We start from the raw sequence: 17,069 nt of genomic DNA on the forward strand, positions 1-17,069 counted from the left end.
ATGACACTATGATTGTAAGTGACTTTATTTTTATTTTTTTAATTTTTTAATGTTTTTAAAAATTTATTTCTGAGAGCGAGGGAGCAAGTGAGAGCGAGCGAGCAGGGGAGGGTCAGAGAGAGAGGGAGACACAGAATCCAAAACAGGCTCCAGGCTCTGAGCTGGCACAGAGGCCGAAGTGGGGCCCAAACCCACAAACCGTGAGATCATGACCTGAGCCGAAGTCGGACACCCAACCAACTGAGCGACCCAGGTGCCCCTGTGACTTTATTTTTAAATACATCTTTTTTCTCCATAAATAAAAATCATGAGAGGAAAAATATCAGGCTAGAAATTTGAAAGACATAGCTGAGTTTTATCTCTTTCCACATTCGCCATATAAACACAATTTCTGAAATTGGCTACTTGAAAGTACAAGGTCTTAAGTTCTAACTCATTCCTAACATCAAAAGAATTCCTAGCAGATGGTATTTTTAAACAGGTAAAAATTAAACTATAAAATGGTAAAACAAAATACAGTTTGATTTTCTATAATCTTTGACTGAAGAAGGAATTTCAAAACATCAAAACCTGTAAATCATAAGAATAAAGATTGACAATGTTGACTATATAAAATTTAAAACATCTGCACGGCAAAATATATAATCAAGTATAATAATTATTTAAGAAAATACTTGCAACATAATTGATAGACTGCTAATTCTGTAATATGCAAAAGTTCTTCCAAATCATTAAGAAAAATACTGGCATTCAAAATAAGTGGAGAAAAGACTGGAAAGGTAAATGATGGAGAAAATATAAGCCAATAAATGTATACACAAAATACTAATAAAAATTTTCTTAATAATAACACTAATTAAAATAAGATACTTTTGTAACTTGAGAAAAATAAATAACACACAAGGTTGGCCAGAATGTGAGGAAACAAGTCTCTGCATACCTTGTTTGTGAGAAAGTTAATTATAGTCATTTGGCAAAGTATGTAAAAATTTTAAATTCACATACCATTTGAAAGAGCAGCTGAAATTTCAAATTTGTCCTACAGATACAGTATCACAAATACAAAAGGATGTTTATCCCAGCAATGTTCATCAAAACAAAAAAATATAAACACCTAAATGCACATTTAAATATATTGTGATATCACTGTACTAGCCATTGAAAAGAATTAAATACTTTCATGTCTCCTTAAAGGGGAAAAAAGAGAAATGAAGAAGGGAAAAAGGGGGGGGGGACACTAGCCCTTTACTCTGGAAGTCACCTCAGCATGAAAGAGTGGGGCTTTCAACCAGGGGAGAGGTACAACAACAATGGCTGTCCACCTCCTTGTCTGCACCTCCAAGATCAGAAATTGCAATTAACAATCAGAGAACAGGGGTGCCTGGGTAGCTCAGTCAGTTGAATGTTCAACTTCTGAATTCGGCTCTGGTCATGATGCCAGAGTCATGGTACTGAACCCTATGTTAGGCTATGAACTGAGTATGGAACCTGCTTCTGCTTAAGATTCTCTCTCTCTCTCTCTCTCTCTTTCTTCCTCTGCCCCTCTCCCAACCTGTGAACTCTCTCATTCTCTTTAAAATAATAATGACAATAATAAATAATCAGAGCACAGATCCCTGACATCTGGAGGACATGGACCTTTTTGCTCACCCTGGTTCCCACAAGGTACATTCAACTGCTTCTGGAAAGTATGCAGGGCTGGATGTCTGGGTGCTAGGGGGGTAGGAAATGGGTAGCAGCCTCTGTTACCTAGCTAAGAGGTAAAAATGACTGAAAATAAACAAATTTATTATTTAAGCTTTCACCTACAAATTGCATGCCCACAATAGACCCCAGAGATCCAAAACAGTTCCATGGGATAGATTCTGCCACTGTAATTGTCATGTAGGTGGAGAGACAGATTCTTCTTGCTTCCTGCTCTACCATCTTCCCAGAATCCTATCCATCTACATTTATCTAAAAATATTTTGTCACTTTAAGAGGTAAACATATATTCTTTTTCAGGTACATATACTATTATTAGTAAATACGCTATCAATATATTAATTAGCTCAACATTGTTGTAAGAGCTGGATGCTAAGACTTGCCAAATCAACAAAGAAGCTCAGCCTTTCCAGGGTTAAATTTGTATAGGAAATTATTAAATAAATATTGCAGAAAACAGATGCTTTATGGGAGGGTTCTAGACATTTGCCAATGACTTGCTATCAAGATTTACACTTAAGGAAAATATTCATCAAGCCCTTATCAAATATCCCTATAAAAAAATTTTATTCTAGTACTGGTTACTATAATAAATTAACCAGACTTCCAGTCTAAATCATCTTGTTTCACAGGTCTTTCTCTTCCTACTTCCATTCTAGAAATGGACAAAACTATCTCAGATTTATGCCACCCTGCAGTCTAAAACAAAAAATGACCTCTGGCCTCAAATCCCAGAGCATGCAGGATGTAGTAGGAGTAGGATGTTTCTGTTTAAATAATTCCCATTTCAAAGAGGCTAAAATATACAATGTTCTTATTTGTGCTAACAAAACATCATTCTAAAGAGTAGAAAAATTCTATTAATTTAAAAAAAAGACTTGCTAAATTCTTATTGCTTATTATGGAATAATATCATAATCTCCATAATAATTTCTAGGACGACAAGATGCATAATATATAGAACACACACATACATCATTATGTACTAAGAACATTTATCCAACTGCAGAACCAAATCCACAGACTATCAATGCATTTTATAGAATGTTATGAAATTTAATAGCAAACATTTTAAAGTTTAATAAAGACAAATGAGTAAAAATGAACATAAGCAATCGAATGCATTAGGTACAATTCTAATAAAAACTAGCACTCTGTACATTAACATACATCACTATTTGACTTCGCCACAACAGGGAAGTTGGCTATGTGGTATGAACATTCCTATTAATGAGGAAATAATCTCAAAACAGTTAAGTCATTTGTTAACACAACAATTACCAAGCTGGTTAAGTAGAACAATGATAAAATCTGGCCATGTGTAGCAACATGGATGGACCTTGAGGGTGTTATGCTGAGCGAAATAAGTCAGGCAGAGAAGGACAAATATCATATNAAGGAAACAGGAGGTAAGTAAAGTGAGAAATAGGACATTACCTTATTTAATAGTATTTAACTAAAATATAACCCAAGATCTCACGTGATCATATTTTCAAGTTGCTGCCAAGAAACCATAAGTCCCCATCTATATGGTATTATCAAACAAATGATTAGTTGTGCCATCTCAGCTTTCCTAAGTACCCTGAGAGGACATTAGTGAAAACTGTGATCTCTGTTTTACAGTAAATTACAACCTTGCTGGAGAAATAATTCTAATGTGAAATTATTGTGACTACACTAATTAAGGGTGTATGATGCAATAAAAATAAGTGTAGAGCTGGATGAATACCATGGAGCATTACATCGTAGCTAGAAGCAACAAATGCACAGATAGCAAAGCAAATGGATCTGAAACAGTACTAGGGGAAAAGCAGAACTGAATGAGGTATCACACAACAGGTATGTATTTAAAAACACAAAACAATGTGCAGAGAAAGCATCTGACAAAATACAGCATCCTTTCTTGATAAAAATCCTCAAGAAAGTAAAGATAGGAGATTACCTCAAGATCATAAAAGCCATAAATGAAAGACCCACTGCTACTGTCATCCTCAATGGGGAAAAATTGAGTTCCCCCTAAGGTCAGGAACACAACAGGGATGTCCACTCTCACCACGGATATTCAACAAAGTATTAGAACTCTTAGCCTCAGCAATCAGGCAACACAAAGGGATAAAAGGCATCCAAAATCATCCAGGAGGAAGTCAAACTTTCACTCTTTGGAGATGACATGATACTCCATACGGGAAACCCAAAAGATTCTACCAAAAATCTGCTAGAACTGATTCATGAATTAAGCAAAGTCGTAGGATAAATCAACACACAGAAATCAGTTGCATTCCTATATGCCAATAATGAAGCAACAGAAAGGGAAATCAAGTAATCAATCCCATTTACAATTGCACCAAAAAAACCATAAAATACTTAGGAATAAACATAAACAAAGAGGTCAAAATCTATACACTGAAAACTATAGAATGCTAATGAAAGAAATTGAAGAAGACACAAAAAAAATGGAAAAATATTCCATCCTCCTGGATTGGAAGAACACTGTTAAAATGTCAATACTACACAAAGCAATCTACATATTCAATGCAGTCCTTATCAAAATAACACCAGCATTCTTCACAGAGCGAAAACAAACAATCCTAAATTTTGTATGGAACCAGGAAAGACCCCAAAATAGCCACAGTAATTTTGAAAAAGAAAACCAAAGCTTGAGACATCACACTCCCAGACTTCAAACTGTATTACCAAGTGTAATCATCAGGACAGTATGGTACTGGCACAAAAACAGACATTCAGATCAATGGAACAGAATAGAGAACCCATAAATGGACCCACAAACATACGGCCAACTATTCCTTGACAAAGCAGGAAAGAATATCCAATGGAATAAAGACAGTCTCTTCAGCAAATGGTGCTGGGAAAATTGGACAGCAACATGCAGGAAATGAACCTAGACAACTTTCTTACACCATACACAAAAATAAACTCAAAATGGATGAAAAACCTAAATGTAAGAGAGGAAGTCATCAAAATCCTAGAGGAGAAACCAGGAAATACCTCTTTGACCTCAGTTGCAGCAACTTCTTACTCAACATGTCTCCAGAGGCAAGGGAAACAAAAGCAATAATGAGCTATTGGGACCCTCATCAAAATAAAAACTTCTGCACAGTGAAGGAAACAATCAGCAAAACTAAAAGGCAACCAATGGAATGGGAGAAGATATTTGCAAATGACATAGAAGATCAAGGGTTAGTATCCAAAATGTATAAAGAACTTACTAAACTCAATACTCAAAAACATAACCCAGTGAAGATATGGGCAAAGGATATGAATAGATAATTCTCTAAAGAAGACATCCAAGTGGCAAAAAGACACATGAAAAAATGCTCAAGATCACTCATCAACAAGGAAATTCAAATTAGGAATGTTGTTTCGAAGGGACACAAGCACCCCAATGTCTATAGCAGCCTTACGGACAAGAGCCAAAATATGGAAAGAGCCCAAATGTCCACCGACTCATGAATGGATAAAGAAGGTGTGGGTTTTATATACAATGGGATATCACTTGGTGATCAAAAAGAATGAAATTTTGCCATTTGCAACTACATGAATGGAACTAGAGGGTATTATGCTAAGCGAAATCAGTCAGTCAGGAAAAGACAAATATCATACGACTTCACTCATATAAAGAATTTAAGATACTATACAGAGGAACATAAGGGAAGGGAAGCAAAAAGAATATAAAAACAGGGAGGGGGACAAAACATAAGAGAGGCTCTTAAATATACAGAGGGTTGCTGGAGCAGTTGTGGGAGGGGAAGATAGGCTAAATGGGTAAGGGGCATTAAGGAATCTACTCCTGACATCATTGTTGCAATATATGCTAACTAACTGGAATGTAAATTAAACAATACATTTTAAAAAATTTAAAAAAATAAAAATAAAAATACAAGACCATGATAACCACTTTGCATAAATACAGTGAGACATTCATTACAGATACTGGAATATCTGCCTAAACAAACAAAAAAGTACAGGCTTTGCTAGAATGAGATATAATGCAGCTATTAAAATGTATATAATTGAACATGGACAAATATGTGTCAATAATCAAGATTATTTTTTAATACAGCCTGTATTTTTTCTCTTGTATTATAAATAACATCTTCCTTACTTTCTAAATTTTTAATATAGTTGACACACGTTACATCAATTTCAGGTGTACAACATAGTGATAGTTTGTATATTATGTTGACAAATGTAGCTATCATCTATCTCCATATATTGCTATTACAATATCACTGACTCTATTCCTTATGCTGTGCCTTTATTCCAGTCACTTATTCATTCCACAACTAGAAGCCCCTATCACCCACTGCTCTTTACCAATTTTGCCAAACACCCCTCTCCTTCCCCCACTGGCAACCATCAGATTGTTCTATTTATAGGTTTGGGTAATCAAGATAATTAAGTGACAAAAGCAAGATAGAGTATGCAATGTATAATATTCCATGTCTGAATATCTGCATCTTGATGTACATAAAGGAAATGTGGAAAAACACACCAAACTAAAAACAGTAGTAATCTTCAGGGATGGAAAAGTGGGCAAAGAATTATTTCCATTTCTGAACTTTTTAATAATTTTACAATTTAAGTATGTAAACAAATATTCTACTTAACCTCTGTTTGATTTCTTATCTATTAAATAAATAAAACTACACTAATGCATGGGGGATTATAAAATTTAAAAGAGACAACAGATAAAACACTTCCAGCATTCCCTTGTGTAAAAGCACAGAATAAAAATTAAGAATGGGTGATAATGAGACCTGCAACAGAAGTTTAGAGAAAGAAAAGATCACAGATTAAAGTGGTTATGGATAATCAAAGGAAAGGCTGGGACTTGAGCTGAGCTGTAAAAAACAAAAAAAAAAAAGGTAGAGTATTAATAATAGAGAGTTGGCAAGAAAGCGTTACCAAAATAAAAGAAATAATAAATACACTGGAAAAATGAGTTATATAAACATGTGTCCCTAACACAAACAGTGCCAAACATGGAACAAATGATCAATAAATATTCATTAAATAAATGAAAAGCGGTGCATATTAGGGAATACTAGAAAAAAAAATAAGACAGGGTGCTGGATGGCTCAGTCAGTTAACTGTCTGATTTCAGCTAACGTCACGATCTCACAGTTCATGGGTTTGAGCCCTGTGTCAGGCAGGCTCTGTGCTGACAGCTCAGAACCTAGAGCCTGCTTCAGATTCTGTGTCTCCCTCTGTTCCTCACCCACTTACGCTCTGTCTCTCAAAAATGAATAAACATTAAAAAAAAAAAAAAAAAGACTGCTTAGGTGGGATAGGGTCATATTTTAGAGATCTCTGAGGTTAAAACACATATTAGATTTAATGCAGTTGCCAGTTCAAGGCTTCCTGAGCTAGAATTATTGAGGAAAGCCACATTTTAGGAAAATGTGGTCTGGCAGCAGTAAGCCAGATTGACAGAATATAAAATAATTAATCATAATGAATAATTAAGTTATATACATAAATATATGCATTTATACACACACAAAGAATAGAGCATATGTTACAAATATAATAATACTATAGACAAGAAATGAGATGGGGAAATGAACTAAGGTAGAAACTAATTAGAACAGAAATGTGACTGAGATATTGGAATTTGATACCAAACTGTGCTAGTAATTATAATTAAGCATTTGTAGTTACAAATAAATATACACATAAATAAACTTTGAATTGCTTCTCAATAACCTGGAATAAGAGTCAATCTCCTACATGCTAACTCACCTGATCCTCTTGAAACAAAATGCCTTTCTGAGCATTAATTCGCTTAAACAGATCACCTCCTTCACAGTAATCCATCACTATGTAGAGGGAACCATTTTCTACAAAATATAAACATTACATTTCATTTTATTAAATATATGTCAAAAGCATAGCTAAAGGTACTTAAGGGTTTACTAAAATGCAGCAATGAATTATGCTCTACTACAAAACAGAACCATCTTCAAAGGAACTGGAGTGCAAAATCTGGTTATACAGATTGTACAATAACCTGGGTTAATAGGCAGCTCCATCATTAAAGGTTTTCTACTAAGAATACAGCATCTTACTGACCAGTGGTATCCACATTGATCTAAACATCTCTGGAATACAGACTAAATGCAGACAAACATACTTAATTTCATTTAATGTATTTTCTTAAACATCATCTATAAAAACATTTTTTCCACCAATTTGTCAAAGATGGATTATAACTTAGTTTCTAATTGACCATTACTTTTCAGCTTTGTTTCATCCCCGTAATCAATTACTTACTAAACAAATAATAGATGTTGCAATGAATTCTGAGGACACAATAGTGAACACGACTGTACACTCTTGGAGCGTTCTTTCATTTTACTGCTATTTTTAAATTTGTATATAATCTGTGAACATGAAAACAGAGCATTACTTCATTCCCCTTTATGACTCAGTCCACAGAAAAAGAGACTTCTATGAGTCTTCCTATGGGTAGACAGGACTAGAAGAACACTTCTCATCCTTCCCTCCATCTTTATTTTTCTTATGTAAGAGTAGCACTATGCTTATTCTGCCCAAATTAGAGAGCAGCTGCTCTCACTTGCAACATTTACTAAGCCACTATTTACTAGTGAGACTACTGTGAATCAAAGAACAGTTTTCATTTCTTTTACTCTTCTGTGCTTATAGCCTTAATTCCATCAGTACTTGCATCTTGCACCTTGTGGTAGTGTTCTTGTTACCATACTGCTCACACCCCATTTTGATAAACTGCTTTTAATGTGCCATGGATTGGGAACCTATATGCCTGAGCTAATTAAGAATCTGTATAACTCATGGGGACTTCTAAGGAAGATGGTGGAGTAGAAGGATATTGGCCTCACCTCTTCCCATGGATAGAACTAGGTAACAGCCACATCAATGTAAATAATACAGAAAATGACTGGAAGACTGGCAGAACAGACTCTCCACAGCTAAATGAAGAGAAGAGGCTACATAGGAAGGTGAAGATATGATCAGGGGCTAAAAGAACCTGTGGGACTGACTAATGAAGGAGGTGGAGGGGAGACACCCATAGTATGGAGAGAGGAAAGAAATAGACCCTCACGCAAGGCATAGAGAACCCTCACGGGGAAGATGAATCCCCGTAACATTTGGCATTGAAAACAATAGGGGCATAATTTCACAAGTTCTTACAATCAGAGGTGCTTAATACCGGAACATTAAAAATCAGCATGCTGGTGGGGCGCCTGGGTGGCTTAGTCAGTTAAGCGTCCGACTTTCACTTAGGTCATGATCTCGCGGTTCGTGGGTTCGAGCCCCGCATCGGGCTCTGTGCTGACTGCCAGCTCGGAGCCTGGAGCCTGTTTCAGTCTGTGACTCCCTCTCTCTCTGACCCTCCCCTGCTCATGCTGTCTCTCTCTCTCTCTTAGAAATAAAACATAAAAAAAAAAAATTAAAAAAAAAATCAGCATGCTGGGCTCTGGGAGAGCAAGACAGCAATAGGAAACTCTCCCCACCCTTAAAGACACATCACAACAAATAGCCCAGCAGAGATGCAAAACAGATGCAGCACTTTGAAAAATGCCTGGAGCATAAGGGAGAGTAGTTTACTAATCTCAGAGCCTGTTCAGGCAGAGCAAGGCAGGGATGTTGGGGGACCTCTCCAGGAGCAGAAGAATTGACAGGCACCATAATACTGCCCTGTCCAGCAGTGTAGGTACATGGAAACCTATGAGAAACCATTATAGTGCCAATACTTTCCACCTAGCCTGCTAATGGTGCAACCTGCCTCACATTCTGCAGGCATATCCCCTTCAGCCAAGCCTTATTCCAGTACTCCTCCAACAGCAGACCCATGCACACCTTGCTGACACCCTACACCCAGTACCCACATTCTCCTGTGGACCTCCACCTTCTAATATGTCTCTGGGAGAGTCCATCCAACATGATACCATAAGACTGGCAGGCTGAAAGCAGCCCCAACAGGGGCTAGCACCCCTCCAAAGTGACTCATGCCTGTGGGGTAGGGAACCAGTCTGAGTGCACCCCTGCAGTGGGCTGGGAGCCGACACCTGGTCTCACTATTGGCCCTACCCACCACTGAAAGCTTCTCAGGGGAAAACAAAGGGGCAGCACCTTCCATTTTGGTGTTATTGTATTTCTAGTAAATGCCTGGTCTGATTCCACCCAAGCCCAAGACAGCCCCAGACTAGCCCACCAATAACACAGGGTCCAAACTCTGCCTATAAGAGGCAAAGAGAGCCACTGCAGACAACTGAATTAAAGCCAAATGTTACTCTGCCATAATAGCAGAGCATACATATCACACATATGAAACACCCCTCAAGTGCCAGATTCTGGTGAACAGGGGACACTGAATTACAGGGCACTATAAGACCTCTTTTTCATAAAGCCACTACTCTCAAGAGCCAAAAATGTAGCTGACTTTCATAACATACAGAAACAGACACAGAGTTAGAGAATGTGAGGAGACAGAGGAATATGTCCCAAATGAAAAAATAGGATGAAAATCATAGCAAGAGACCTAAGTGGCATGGGAATAAATAATATACCTAAAAGACTATTTAAAGGATTATAAGGATGGAGGTACCTGGGTGGCTCAGTCGGTTGAACATCTGACTCTTGATTTTTGGATCAGGTCATGATTTCAGGGTTGTGGGATTGAGTCCTACATCAGGCTCCACACTGAGTGTACAGCTTGCTTAAGATTCTCTCTCTCTCTCTCTCTCTGCTCCTCTCCCCCACTTGTGTGTGCATGCTCTCTTTCTAAAATATAAATAAACAATGACTATAAGGATATTCACTGGACTTGAGAAAACACTGGACTTCAGTGAGACTCTGAACATGGAGATAAAAAAGAATGAATCAGAGATGAAGAACTCCATAACTGAAATAAAAAATATACTAGATGTAATAAATAGTAGACTAAAGGAAGCAGAGGAATGGATCAGCAACCAGGAGGATAGAGGAACGGAAAGCAATTAAGCTGAAGGGGAGAGGGGAAAAAATAAAAATAAAAAATGGACTTCAGAGAGCCTGTGTGCCTGAGATGATCAAGCATCCGACTTCGGGTCAGGTTAAGATCTCATAGCTCATGGGTTCAAGCCCCTCGTCAGGCTATGTGCTGACAGCTTAGAGCCTGAAGCTCAGTGTCTCTGTCTCTTTCTGCCCCCCCACCCCCCCGGTGCTCTCTCTCTCCTCTCTCTCATGCTCTCTCTCTCTCAAATAAATAAACATAATTTTTTAAAAATGGACTTGGGAACTCAGGACACCATCAAGTATAATTAATAATTCACACCATAGCAATCCCAGAAGAGAGAGAAATGGAGTCAGAGAATGTATCTGAAGGTAAAATAGCTGCAAACTTCCCTAATCTGAGGAAGGAAACAGAAATCCATATCCAGGAGACACAGAGGGCCCCCAACAAAATCAATGTAAGAAAGTCCACCCCAAGGGGTGCCTGGATGGTTCAGTTGACTAAGCATCTGACTTCAGCTCAGGTCATGATCTCGCAATATGTGAGTTCAAGCCCTGTGTCAGGCTCTGTGCTGACAGCTCAGAGCCTGGAGCCTACTTCAGATTATGTCTCCCCCTCTCCGTGCCCTTTCCCCGCTGATGTGCTCTCTCTCAAAAATAAACATTTAAAAAAAAAGAAGGTCCACACCAAGACAGACAGTAATTAAAATGGCAAAAAGTAGTGATAAGGAGAGAATTTAAAAAACAGCAAGAGAAGATATTTAAATACAAGAGAAACCCCAAGGCTATCAGTGCATTTTTCAACAGAAACTTTGCAGGCCAGAAGGGAGTGGAATAATATATTCAAAGTGCTGAAAGAAAAATACCTGCAGCCAAGAATACTCCATGCAGTAAGGTTCATCAGAATAGAAGGACAGATGAAGAGTTTCTGAGACAAACAGAAATTAAAGAAAGTCTTAATCACTAAACCAGCTCTACAAAAAAATGTTAAAGGGGGATTCTTTGAATAGAAAGGAAAGATCTTAACTATGAATGAGAAAAATGGAAACAAAAAAGCAGCAAAATAAGTATATGTATAAAAAGCAGTAAAGGGATTCACAAAATAAAAGGATGTAAAAATGACACCATATACCTAAAATGTGGGGGAGAGGGAAAGTACAGAATGTGTTCAAACTGAAGCAACTATCAAGTTAATCTAATGAAGGTAACATAGACTGCTATATGCACTGGGTTTTATATACGAGCATAACAGTAACCACAAATCAAAAACCAGCAATAGATAAGCAAAATATAAAGAGAAAGGAATGCAAGTATATTACTAAGAAAGCCAACAAACCATGAGAGAAGAGAGCAACAGAAGAAACACAGAAGAACTATGAAAACCATCATAAAACAAGTAACAAAATGGCATTAAGTATATGTCAATAATTATTCTGAATGTAATTGGACTAAACAGTACAATCAAAAGACAGAGTCATGGAATGGATAAAAAAGTAAGAACCATCTATATGCTGCCTACAAGAGACTCACTTAAGACCTAAAGGCACAAGCAGATTGAAAGTAAACGGACGCTTGTGGGGATGAGCACTGAGTGTTATGTGGAAACTAATTTGACAATAAACTATTAAAAAAAAAAAAAAAGAAAGTAAACGGACGGAAAAGCATTTATCATGCAAATGGAACTAAACATAAAGCTGGGGTAGCAATACTTCTATCAGACAAACTAGATTTTTAAAACAAAGAATGTAACAAGAGATAGAGAAAAACACTACATAATCATAAAGGGAACAATCCAACAGGAAAATACAACATTTGTAAATATTTATGCATCTAACATGAAAGCAATCAAATACAAAATGCAGCTATAAAACATAAAGGAAGTAATCAACAGTAAATACAAGAATAGTAGGGGACTTTAACACTATGCTTAAATCAACGGATAGGTCATCCAAACAGAAAATAAAAATGGAAGCCATGGCTTTGAATGACACACTGGAAGAGATGGATCTAACAGATCCAAAATATTCTATCCAAACCACAGAATACATGTTGTTTTCAAGTACACATGGAACACTCTCCAGAAAAGATCAAATATTAGGCCACAAAACATGTCTCAACAAATTCAGAAAGATCAAAATCATACCCTAGCTGATTACAAAGCTAAGAAATGAGAAATCAACCACAGAGAAAAAAAATCTGGCAAGAACACAAATACATGGAGATTAAGAAACTACTAAACAATGAATGGGTCAAACAAGAAATCAAAGAGGAAATTTAAAAAAATAAAGACAAATGAAATTTAGTACACAATGGTCCAAAATCTTTGGGATACAGCAAAAAAAACTGCTCTAAGAGGGAAGTTCATATCAATATAGACCTATATCCAAAAGCACAAGCAATCTAAAATAAGCAACCTAGCCCTACACCTAAAGGAGCTAGAAAAAAAAAGGAACAAAACAAATACAGTAGAATGAAAGAAATCATAAAGATTAGAGCAGAAATAAATGAAATAGAAACTAAAAAAAAAAAAACCACAATAGACTAATGAAACCAGATGTTGGTATTTTGAAAGTATCAACAAAATAGATAAACCTTTAGCCAGATTCATCAAAAATAGAGAGGGCTCAAGTAGGCAAAATCAGAAATGAAAGAAGAGAAATAACAACCGACACCACAGAAATACAAAGGATTGTAAGAGAATATTATGAAAAATTACATGCCAACACATTGGACAATCCAGAAGAAATGAAAAAAATTCCTAGAAACATACAACGTCCCAAAACTGAATCAGGAAAAAACAGAAAGTCTGAACAGACCGATTACCGGCAATGAAATTGAATCAGCAATAAAAAAAATAAAAGTCCAGGACCAAACAGCTTCATGGGTGAATTCTACCAAACATTTAAGGAAGAATTAATACCTATGCTCCAAACTATTCCAAAAAATTAGAAGAGGAAGGAAAACTTCCAGATTCATTATATGAGGCCAGCACTACCCTGATACCAAAACCAGATAAAGATACTACAGAGGCACCTGGGTGGCTCAGCCGGTTGAGCTCAGGTCATGATCCCACAGTTTGTGGGTTTGAGTCCCCCATCGGGCTCTCTGATGTCAGGGCAAAACCCGTTTCAGATCCTCTGTCCCCCTCTCTCTCTCTGCACCTCCCCTGCTCACTCTCTCAAAAATAAACCCAAGAAAAAAAAGACACTACAAAAAGAGAAAACTACAGACCAGTATCTCTGATGAACATAGATACTAAAGTTCTCAACAAATATTAGCAAACTGAATTCAACAATACATTGAAAAATCATTCACCATGATCAAGTGGGATTTATCCCTAGGATGCAAGGGTGGTTCAATATTTGCAAATCAATTAATATGATATGTCAACAAGGGAAAGTATAAAAACCATTGGATTATAGGTGCCAAAAAAGCATTTCACAAAGCACAACATCCATTTATGATAAAAACTCTCAATAAAGCAGGTCTAGAGGGTACATATTGCAACATAATAGAGGCCACAGATAGAAGACCCACAGTTAATGTAATACTCAGTGGTGAAAAACAGAGCTTTTCCCCCAAGGTCAGGAACAAGACAAGGATGTTCACTCTCACAACTTTTATTCAACATGGTACTGGAAGTCCTAGACACAGCAATCACACAAGATAAAGGAATAAAAGGCATCCATTGGTAAGGAAAAAGTAAAACTCACTATTTGTAGATAGCATGATTCTATACATAGAAAACCAAAGAGGGGCACCTGGTTGGCTCAGTCAGTTAAGTAAAAGGTGAAAGATTTATACGATCTGAAGAGAAACCAGAGTATGGCTCAGTCAGTTAAGTGTCTGACTTTGGTTCAGGTCATGATCTCATGGTTTGTGGGTTCGAGCCCTGCGTCGGGCTCTGTGCTGGCAGCTAGCTCAGCTCAGAGCCTGGAGCCTGCTTCAGATTCTGTGTCTCCCTCTCTCTCTGACCCTCCCCTGCTCACGCTGTCTCTCTCCTTCTCTCACAAATAACTAAAACATTAAAAAAAAAAAAAAAAGAAAGAAAACCAAAGAGATCACCAAAAAACTACTAGAACTGATAAATGAATTCAGGAAGGTCACTGGATACAAAAACAATGAAGAGAAATCCACTGCATTTCTATAGACTGATAATGAAATAGCAGAGAAAGAAATTAAGAAAACCATTCATTTAAAATTATACTCAAAACAATCACGTACCTAGGAATAAACTTAACCAAGAAGGTAAAAGACCTATACTCTGATAATTATAAGGCACTAATGAAAAAACTTAAGACCGAAAAACGGAAACATAATTCCATTTCACAGACTGGAAGAATAAATATTGTTAAAATGTCCATACTTCCTAAAACAATCTACAGATTTAACATAATCCCTATCAAAATACCAACAGCATTTTTCACAGAATTAGAACAAACAATCCTAAAATTCTGTATGAAACCTCAAAAGACCCCAAAGAGCAAAATCAAACTTGAAAAAGAACAAAACTGGTGGTGTATTTTCAAGATATACTACAAAGCTGTAGCAATCAAAACAGTATGGTACTGGCAAAAAAACAGACACATACATCAATAGAAAAAAACAGAAAGCCCAGAAATAAACCCATGATTATACAGTCAATTCATCTTTGACAAAGGAGACAATAATATGCAATTGGAAAAAGTCTCTTCAACAAAAGGTGATGGGAAAAATGGAAAACTATATGAAAATGAATGAAACTGGACCACTTTCTTACATCATACACAAAAATATACTCAAAATGGTTTAAGGAACTAAATGTGAGACCTGAAACCATAAAAACCTTAGAAGAGCGCACAGATAGTAATTTCTGACATGAACTATAATAACATATTTCTAGATCTGTGTCCTGATCCAAGGGAAACAAAAGTAAAAATTAAAAACTGGGGCTACATCAAAATTGTACTTGATGCTGCAATAAACATAGGGGTGCACAGGCAAGGAAACAATCAACTAAGCTAAAAGGCAACCTTCAGAATGGGAGAAGATATTTGCAAATGACATCTGATAAACAGTTAGTATCCAAAACATACAAAGAACTTCCATAACTAACCACCAAAAGAACTAATAATCCAATTCAAAGTGGCAGAAGACATGAAGAGACCCTTCTCCAAAGACATACAGATTGCCAACAAACACATGAAAACATGTTCAACAGCAGTAATCATCAGAGAAATGAAAATCAAAACCACAATGAGATACCACCTCATACCTGTCAGAATGGCTAAAAACAAAAACACAATAAATAAGTCTTGCTGAAAATATGGAGAAAAGGGAACTCTCATGCACTGTTGGTGGGAATGAAAACTCATACAGAGTATGGAAGCTCAAAAAGAGTATGGAAGCTCCTCAAAAAATTAAGAAAGAACTACTAAATGATCCAGTAAGTCCTCTACTGAGTATTTACCCGAAGAATATGAAAACACTAATTTAATACATTTAATTAAATATTTAATTAATATTAATTAATAATTTAATACATTTAATACATGCACCCCTATGTTTACTGCAGCATTAAGGACAACAGCCAAATTATGGAAGCAGCCCAAATGTCCATCAATAGATGAATGGATAAAAAAGATGTACTATATATATTTATATACATACCTACATACATATATATGATGAAATATTTCTTAGCCATAAAAAAGGATAAGATTTTGGGGTGCCTGGATGGTTCAGTCAGTTAAGCCATCCGACTCTTGATTTCAGCTTAGGTCTGGTCTCAGGGTTCATGGGATTGAGCTGGGGCTCTGCGCTGACACTGGGCTCTGCACTGACAGCATGGAGTCTGCTTGGGATTCTCTCTCCCCTTCTTCTCTGCCCCTCCCCCACTTGCACACATGAACTCTCTCTCAAAATAAATAAACTTAAAAAAAAAAGAAAAGCCTAAGATCTTGCCATTTGCAACAATGTGGATGGATCTAGAGGGTATAATGTTAGTGAAATAAGTCACAGGAAAACAAATACCGTATGTTTTCACTCATATGTGAAATTTAAGAAACTAAACAATGAAAAAAAAGCAGACTAACCAAAAAACAGACTCTTAACTAGAGAACAAACTGATGGTTACCAGAAGAGGGGTGGGTGGTGATGGGCAAAATAGATGAAGGGGATCAAGAGTACATTTATCTTGATGAGCACTGAGAAATGCAGAGAATTGCTGAATCACTATACTGCACACTTGAAACTAATATAACACTGTATGTTAACTATAGTGGAATTAAAACTAAATAAAGAATTTGTATAATTCTTTATGAATGATATCAAATATACATTTAAGATACCACAATGTGAATAAAAAAACAAAGGCCCAGAAAATTGTA

General features: G+C 36.6%; 1 protein-coding gene across 9 annotated transcripts in view; it reads right to left on the reverse strand.

Moving 5' to 3' along the window:
• Positions 1-17,069, reverse strand: part of NEK1 (NIMA related kinase 1) — a 221,576-nt gene that overhangs the window by 188,596 nt on the left and 15,911 nt on the right. For all 9 annotated transcript variants that reach the window (XM_077772766.1, XM_077773160.1, XM_077772902.1 and 6 more), the window contains one exon: positions 7,468-7,565. In XM_077772766.1, the coding sequence (XP_077628892.1) occupies positions 7,468-7,565 (98 nt within the window). The remainder of the gene's footprint in view (positions 1-7,467; positions 7,566-17,069) is intronic.

Source organism: Crocuta crocuta, unplaced genomic scaffold (assembly GCF_008692635.1).
Source record: "Crocuta crocuta isolate KB4526 unplaced genomic scaffold, BGI_CrCroc_1.0 scaffold429, whole genome shotgun sequence".
Taxonomy (NCBI): Eukaryota; Metazoa; Chordata; class Mammalia; order Carnivora; family Hyaenidae; genus Crocuta; species Crocuta crocuta.